This window comes from Plectrocnemia conspersa, unplaced genomic scaffold (genome assembly GCF_051122295.1).
Source record: "Plectrocnemia conspersa isolate PC_06_02 unplaced genomic scaffold, ASM5112229v1 ptg000003l, whole genome shotgun sequence".
NCBI lineage: Eukaryota > Metazoa > Arthropoda > Insecta > Trichoptera > Polycentropodidae > Plectrocnemia > Plectrocnemia conspersa.
This window is the reverse complement of record NW_028277167.1, coordinates 11,680,264-11,688,411: the sequence shown is the minus strand read 5'-3', so window position 1 is coordinate 11,688,411 and position 8,148 is coordinate 11,680,264. Positions and strand designations below refer to the sequence as shown.

At 32.5% G+C, this 8,148-nt stretch overlaps 1 protein-coding gene across 2 annotated transcripts; it reads right to left on the bottom strand.

The window, feature by feature from the left end:
* Positions 1-200: 200 nt before the first annotated feature.
* Positions 201-6,648, bottom strand: LOC148236601 (sphingomyelin phosphodiesterase 4). 2 transcript variants are annotated; one of them, XM_088183363.1, is made up of 13 exons: positions 6,303-6,648; positions 5,309-5,605; positions 5,132-5,234; positions 4,343-4,559; positions 4,059-4,254; positions 3,705-3,973; positions 3,466-3,646; positions 3,233-3,408; positions 2,963-3,168; positions 2,764-2,891; positions 2,594-2,698; positions 1,055-1,177; positions 201-983 (listed from the first exon to the last, which is right to left on the bottom strand). In XM_088183363.1, exons 1-13 carry the CDS (start codon positions 6,366-6,368, stop codon positions 585-587), a joined length of 2,466 nt encoding a protein of 821 aa, XP_088039489.1. In that variant the 5' UTR covers positions 6,369-6,648; the 3' UTR covers positions 201-584. The 2 variants fall into 2 exon arrangements, with proteins under 2 accessions (XP_088039489.1, XP_088039490.1); XM_088183364.1 differs by having other exon boundaries at positions 6,579-6,648.
* Positions 6,649-8,148: the final 1,500 nt, after the last annotated feature.

The following is an 8,148-nucleotide window of genomic DNA, read 5'->3' as shown; positions in this document are numbered from 1 at the left end:
AACCGAACACAGAAATTGAATTACCTGCTATGAACAGAGACATCTCTTGACAATTGTATAAATTATTCATTTAACAACATGTTTTATTCGATTTAATCAGGGACAAATAAATATAAATTTATATAAATGCGTGATTTCTCTCTCTTTGAACTTTACAATATTTATAAAGTAATCTTAGGAACGATAAATAAAAACCACACTTTAGTCGAAAATAAACAAGATTGTATTTTATTATTTCTTTTATAAAAACACAAATAATTTAGATGTAGCAAAAGTCACAATGGGATTTAAAAATATTAATTTGATTTTTAGAAATTATGAAGTATTGAGTATGGAAACTTACAGCATTATTCAGCTAACCAATTTGCCAAAAACCGGAAGTTCTTCGGCTGTTATATTCCACAAGTAAATAATTTTCATGAATACAATTTTATTATTTTAAAACTAATTAAATTCACATTAAATATGAAAGAATATACCTTCGTGACTTTTACACCATTACATAAAAAGTTATATAATAATAAGCGCATTATGTTAAATTAATATATCATAATCAAATTATATCATAAATAAAAACACAGAAATCACATAGTATCCGAATCTCTCGTCTCATTCAAAAGAGATGAATTATCAACACGATGATATTCCTCATATTCATTCATATTAATTTTAAGAAACCATTTAATTATTCCTTTCAACGAAATCAACGAGCTCCAAATACACGTTAGGACAAAAATAAAGGGAACGACGCCATATCCTGTGTAATGAGAAACTATGCAAGAGATCAAAAACCAGAACAAGAATGTGTGAGATGCGAAATATCGAAGGGAGAGCCTCGGTGGAAGATCCTGTCTGATTAATTCACTATCATGAGTACTAGCTTTATTGTAAGTTCTTATTGCGCAAGGTGGCAAAAATATCTCTTTCGATATGATTCCGACAACATCGTTTCTTTCCCAGAGGAATTTTATCTCTTGATGATACTGAAAACAAAAAACATGCATTAATTAATAAATATAATATAATAATAAATAAATAATAAAATAATATTCACCATTTCATTTATTTTTAAAGATAATTGCTGTAGTATTCTGACTAAGAATCCATTTTCATATGTCCTTATCGGTTGATTGTCAGGATTTCCCATGTATTCTATGTGGTGAAGACGTTCTCTAGCCTAAAGATCACAGATTTAATAATAATGAAGAATAACTTAGATTGTAAGTAATTTATAAATAAGCAGGGATGTCATTTCATCTTTTGCAAAAGTTGGCCTGTCAGTAGTCATGGCCAAATTCAAGGGGTAGGCAAATGCCCCCCCCCCCCCTCAAACGACGTCCCTGTTTAGAATTCACAGCAGAAACAATAAAACCGTGCCATCGCAGTGGAAACACTCAGTTATCTATGTGTTAATATTAATACTCTTTATAACAATATTACAATTTACAATAAGTGATAGTCAAATGGAGCATATATAAACCAAATTTTGACCAATAATTATCACTTCTCAGAAGTCAAAAATCCACATCAAAAGCAATAAAATCATGCCATCGTCATCGCAGTTTTTTTAAACTGATTTTCTTTGAGGGTTTTTTGAGTATTGAATGGTTGAAATCCATTTTAACACATGGATGCCGGGCGAGTAGTTGTCAATCAGTATCTTATCTAAATTTAGATTGTCTATTTTTACAAAAATGATATCTTTTTAACTAGCAATAGTCAGTGGTACCAAACAAGTGACACTGTATTTAATTTAAGCTCTATACAGAACACACCCAATATTTATTATACAGGTATTAATTTAATTACGACTAAGTTATGTTCCTAAGTCGAATCATCATAACTTGAGGACTACCTCAAAAAAATACAACAGAATTTATAGCCCTCGAGGCATCAAAAGGAATGATATCTGCACAGAACAGACCCACTATTTATTCTACAAAAAAATATTTACAGTTTTACAACTCAATTATTACCATAAATGATTTAAAATTTATATCACGTCAAGAGTTAATTTTGGTGTCAAAAGCAAGGATAAAGCCAACGGCACCTTTTACGATTTTTAAAATAGTAGAAAAAAATTATATACTGTGTCAAAAAAGGTAGATTCTACCCGTTCCATTGATTACCATCAGCGATAAACTTGTTGGTTAAGTGTTAAGATTTTTATTTGACTTACCCTCATTTATAAAATTAAATATAGTACATCTGGCAATATGCTCAATACAATCCTACACTTTGTTCTAAATCAAAATTTGTTTAGTTAATCTAAGGCCCTGCTCATAACATAAAAACCCTCATATCATCCCAACCATCCTCGATATAAATATGTATTATATTAAATACCATTCATGTTTTTAAATGTTGAGAAAAATATAGTCTCACTCTTCCTTCGCCACGAGTAAGAAACAAGAGTACATCTATTAAATCAATTAATATTTGTATTTTTATTTTTATTACTTCCTGCTATTTCTAAAATAGTTTCACTCACGGACACGACAATGGGTGAAAATTTTCTGTTGCCAATAACCATACAAAAGCTTGAATCTAGTCCAAAAACATAGAATCTAAATATTATAATGCATAACTTTACCAATTTAGGTGATTTTAAAATGTCGATGTTCATTCTTCTTGGTACATTTTCAGATGAAGTTGAGCTTATATTCCTATTGTCAATGTTATACATATTCGCATCAAGCTGTAAATTAAAATATGTTATCAAATATGCTAAATTTTATAAACATACAAATTTCAGATAACTACCGAAAATATTTGACAGAGTTGATTGATTGCCGTGTGTAAATTTGCAGGCACTTTTTTAAGTTCTTCTATAGATAATTCATCACCGGAGCTTTCTCCAGCGAAGAAATTGTATATAGAAGCGAAAAATCCTGACACAAATTAAAAAAATATATTTAATGACACTTGTACAATTTTAAAATGAAATAATATCAACAATTACCTTTGTTTTGAGCTTTAATTTGCTCTTCTCGTAATCGCACAATTTCTATAGATTCTGATAATGCTTTTGAGGCATATGTGAGCAATTCTCTCGCCATGATTCGGCCTTTACCCAGCAATAGAGGACGATATTGAATGGATAAAGTTGGATCTATAACGTCGACAGATTCCCAAACAGACGATTGATGATGAAAACTTTGATTATTACTGAAAGTTGATCTATATTAATAATTTCTAAAAGCTTTTACTAAGATACCAATACGATTATTACCTGTTTTCTAAACTGCTGCCACTTCTGTCGTGTTTTCCAGGACTAGAATCGCCCACATTACCGTGCAATCGACCTGTATTTGTGACTCCTGCCCGATCCATTGTATAATCAGCTTCGTTAGCAACTGAATTTTCTGCATCCATCAATAACTGCACCAGGTTCAATTGTGAAAAGACCTAAAAACGGTGAATATTAAAACAAGTAGTTTTCGATCTATTAATTTGAAATAATACCTTTGTAAGTCGAAATAGCATTATAGCATTCTTAGACACGGCTACATTCATCCGCAAAAATCTCGGAACAACCAATTGAAATATTTCTGTGTAAGTCAATAAATTATCTAATATGAACGGAATGTACGAAGGGTCGATCGTTTTTTGTATAGTCGATTCTTCAGATCCGTAATCGACAGATCTAAAAATAATCAAATTGTACTTTAGCATATAAAATCGAAATAAACATTGTGAATTACCCAGTATTGCTGTTCTTTGCAACAGCATATCTCCAAGGCTGTATGTAACTGAACCACAATTCGAGCACCAATCTAAACGAAGTGTCCAAAGGCCACGTGTGCATGAGGTGGCTGATGTGGGAGTGAGCTCTCGGTGCGAGCATGGCGTGAGTAGCACGGCGCAGTTCACCGAGACTCGTCGGATCACCGGAACTGTTGAGCGAGAATGCATGACATCGCTTTATCAACGCTCTGGCAATCCGGACGTGTTCACTGGCCGGATAAGTACTCTGAAGTTTTAACCATATTTATAATACACTTAATTTATTTAGCAATATAGTTAAGCTTAAAAGATACTATTTATTTCATAATTACCCTGGTCGGACACATAGATCCTGACATCGATTCATTATGAGAAGTAGTGCTCAACCATACATCAATAAAAACTTGCAAAACTGTTTCCGATCGCCATACTTCACCACGAGGATGAAACTGAGTGCTACCTGAGCTTGTTACTCCTGTACACCCCATTGCTTCTTGTGATATCAGTAACGATGGGAATTGAGAATGCCTATAAAAAACGCTCTATTTTATGAGTACTATTCATTACATACAAGAAACTGTTTGAAGGGAAATAAGTGGATCCTTTGCATGTTTACCTGTTGGTTACTTGCATTGGCGATACAGCTGGAGTTTTACCAGTGAAATAAGGAATGTGTGGCGTTACCGCCTGATTGATATCGTTCGGCAAGAAATGCACCAGGTATTCGCAAGCCAACTCGTAATACACAGTATCCCAAGCGTCCCATGTTTCAGTTGTGTATGACGTGCAATAGAGATGTACGGCAAAATGAAATATGTAATAGTCGAAGGGATCTATAAAAGAAATAAAAAGATTACATAATAAATTAGCAATACCACATTAAATAAAAGAGGATAAATAAAAAATAAAGACAATTCGGATTTTGATCATTTTTGAAGTCTGATAGCATCAAAATTTCTATGGAGACCAGGACCAGTACAAGGGTGAGGCGAGCGAGGCACTTGCCTCAGATGAACGATGGAAAGGGCGCTGTATTGGTAGTCAGTGAATTGAAAAATTTATGGAAAAAACATTTGAAATTTGCAAGTTTATCAATTTCATTTTCGTAACAAAAATTACAAGAAGGCCTTTCAGATTTTTGCATGTGAGCAAAAAATGCGATACATCAGATACACCTGATGTTATTATTAATAAACCTATATTGTTTTCAAATTCGTGTAATATTTTATTTTCCCCTTATATTATACTTAATGAAAGTAAAATAAGACAATAGGGGCGCAAATTTGTTCTTTTGATTCATGTCACAAAATGTCTAGTCCCGGTCCTGATGGAGACTATACTTCCCATGGGTTTAACAAAAATGCCTCGATGTTTATTTATCCTTGTAGATATATAAAAAACATACTAAGACTAAGCGATACAATTTGCCTAGTATGTGGATCGACGTTTATTATGTCCAAATAAAACTGTGGTATTCTTCCGTTTTCCAATATTTGAACGACATCTTTCTACAATACAAAAATTATATGAATGAATGGAGTATTGCCTAAAATAAATCATATTATACACAAAAACAACATACAGGTAGTAAGTGGACAGGAAATATATACTTCAGTTGTGGGTCAGATATAAGTTTATAGCAGAGGTGAAATATCGTTCCGTTTGGTTTGAGAAATTCGTACAGTTCTCTGGCGCTTTGGACTTCCGTTTGCACCGAAGAGCGTAAGTTCCATCCTGGTCTTCCGTCATTTCCGAATATTGCAGCGACAATCGGCGGTAAAGCGGCTGCTAATTCTTTAGGAGCCAGGCGGGATAATAACGACGTGAGATGTTCTCCTCGGACTTGTGCTGGAGCCGCTAGAGCTAAATCTAACCGGCCCTAGAAAAATATAATAAACAAATTAGTATTTAAATTACTTTTTACTGCTTTTAAAATAATGGGTCGTAACATATTTTTTTATCGTTTTCTTTGATCTTAACCGATGGGTCAGATAGTCCTCACCGGCATGTTCACTGATGGTAATCCGCAGGATAGGTAGAATTTACCTTTTTTAATCTCTGATGTTTAATGACGAGTTTTATAGTATCTACCCGTAACAAACTACAGCATACTGTGCTGGCATTTATATAATTAATGTTTGTACAATAGGATAAAATATTAGTTTTATCTTCTCCCTTGAATCATGATCAAAGCGTGTCTTTGTACACACATGTGAAGATCGTTATAATAACACCTAATTTGTTACATTAACAAATTTACCTGGTTTTCCTGTTTTTACGGTTGACAGATTCATCATCTATTACTATTATACTATGTATTTTATTGTATAAAAATTCTTTTTATATAAATTTTGCATTCAATATTTTAATATTTTTTTATTTATTAATTAAAATAGAAAGAGCCTTGTGGTATAGATTATGTTAAAATTTGTTGATTAAGATTAAATGGTTTAATTAATATAAATTTAACTTAAAATATCAAATACATACTAAAATTAATCAGCAAATCTGCAATATTTATTATTAGTGTTTTCATGTTAAATATTGGGTTGAGAATAGATTTAGAATAATCTCACCGGCGTTTGATGCCGCTGGAAATAATCAATCATACATTGAATGTATTCATTTAAATACTTGAACATAGCAGTCTTCCCTTGAAATGCGATTATATATTAAATTAACACAATTTGATAGAATAAAAGAATAGTTGACTTTGCAAAGTAAACATAACCTAACTAACGCGCTTCTTGTAATATATATTCCATGTATAAATTTGATTGTGCAATTCGTACGATAACAATTCATTTAGACGTTATTAGTAATGATAAAAGCTAATTATAATCGATAAATACCGAAAGGTCAGCAAGAGCACACATTTTGCGCCCAGCCGGTTATGACAGTTGACATTAGTGTTGCCACACTGAAATACATAATACGCATTATTAGATGAAGCGCAATTTACGTTCAATATAAATATCTGCGAGTTAATTTTTAAATATTGAAGGGAGCCTATTTTTATGTTTTCATTTAGATTTTGTTATGGCCAAAACTTGGTGGTACTCTGGTAGCACTGGCGTAACGGACTCTCTCGACTGGCAGCCTCAGGCGCGTTCGTGAATACCTTTCGATTGTTTTATTACAAATTTTATTCTATGCCTCGATTTACGTGATATTTTCTGAAACGTATATACCGCGTTAATCGAGGGATGAGTGTATGCTTAATCAATTGGTTATTTATTCATTTACAATCTATTATTATTATAATATTTTGTCTACGGGAGGCGATGGGTGGCAATCTTTATAAGAGGATATTTAGTTATTATCCGTTTTTGCATCCCAGCGCCTTTCTTTTAGGAGCGTTGGGATATAATTCGCTGACTTCTCGCAGAAAGTAGTAAGTCGCTGAAAATTTATCCTATTTGTATTTTTTAATTAAGAACTGTGGCGGTTCTCAGTGTTACCACACCACCGCTCAACTTGTGAAGCGGGTGTTTTTTAAATTAATTTTTATTTGTTAAAATATACATTCTTTTCTTTTTTTCACTCATCATATAACATCATATAACAACGGTCTAACACCCCAGGTCCTCGCCAGCTCTCTAAAAAAGGTCGTTTAATTACGTAGCCCCAAGAACTACAGACGCTACAGAACTATAATTTGGAATCCCCGAATAACAAAATACTCCTTTTAATAAGAAAAATCGTTCATAACCCTTTCTACGCCAAGCGCATCATTCATGCGCAACTGAATCGTCTCTCCTACGTCATGCGCATCATATCATGCGCTCGTTAAAACCTACGTTTTTTAATTAGTCTGGTTCGTATAATTTTATTTTATTATTTAATGTTTTTTATTGTTTCTTTCTATGTATTATTTTTATTGGGTATTTAAATAATACTATGTTGTTTTTCAACCATCGTGACGCATTGGTATAACTTGTTAGGTCACAATGGTCTTCATTTAATTTAAATAAAAAAAATCTGTGTGCCCATAACCAGCACTATAGACTAGTGGTATAAGTTAGTAACTAATACCTTGAGGACCTAGTCTCGAATCTCTTATGGACCTTGATGTTTTTAATTTCTATTGTGTTTGGAAAATCGAAAATAATTATTATTATATAATTATAATTCCAATAGAGCACCATATAATAGGATTTCCTAATCTCGTTACGGTTAGTGACATCTGTTTATTAATAAAATTTTACTTAGATTTCAATCTGATATCTTACTACTCACTTAGTGGTTGTTGATTGTGTTTACTCTGTTGTAACGCATTTGACTTACATTTGTCATGTTGTAACAGTAGATATACAAAAATAAATTGATTACAATGACTGGCCTTTTATCATCTAGGTAGTCATTTTTAATGACAAGTAAAAAAGGTCGTAATCTCATTTTCCAACAGTCTATTAGGATACA

Excerpts from the sequence above, each read along its gene's own strand:
- LOC148236601 (XM_088183363.1), bottom strand. The coding sequence starts at position 6,368 with ATGTTCAAGTATTTAAATGAATACATTCAATGTATGATTGATTATTTC. Across the intron at positions 3,974-4,058 it reads GATCTATGTGTCCGACCAGG|AGTACTTATCCGGCCAGTGA; the intron begins GTAATTATGAAA and ends TTAAAACTTCAG. Across the intron at positions 3,409-3,465 it reads TGCTATTTCGACTTACAAAG|GTCTTTTCACAATTGAACCT; the intron begins GTATTATTTCAA and ends CACCGTTTTTAG.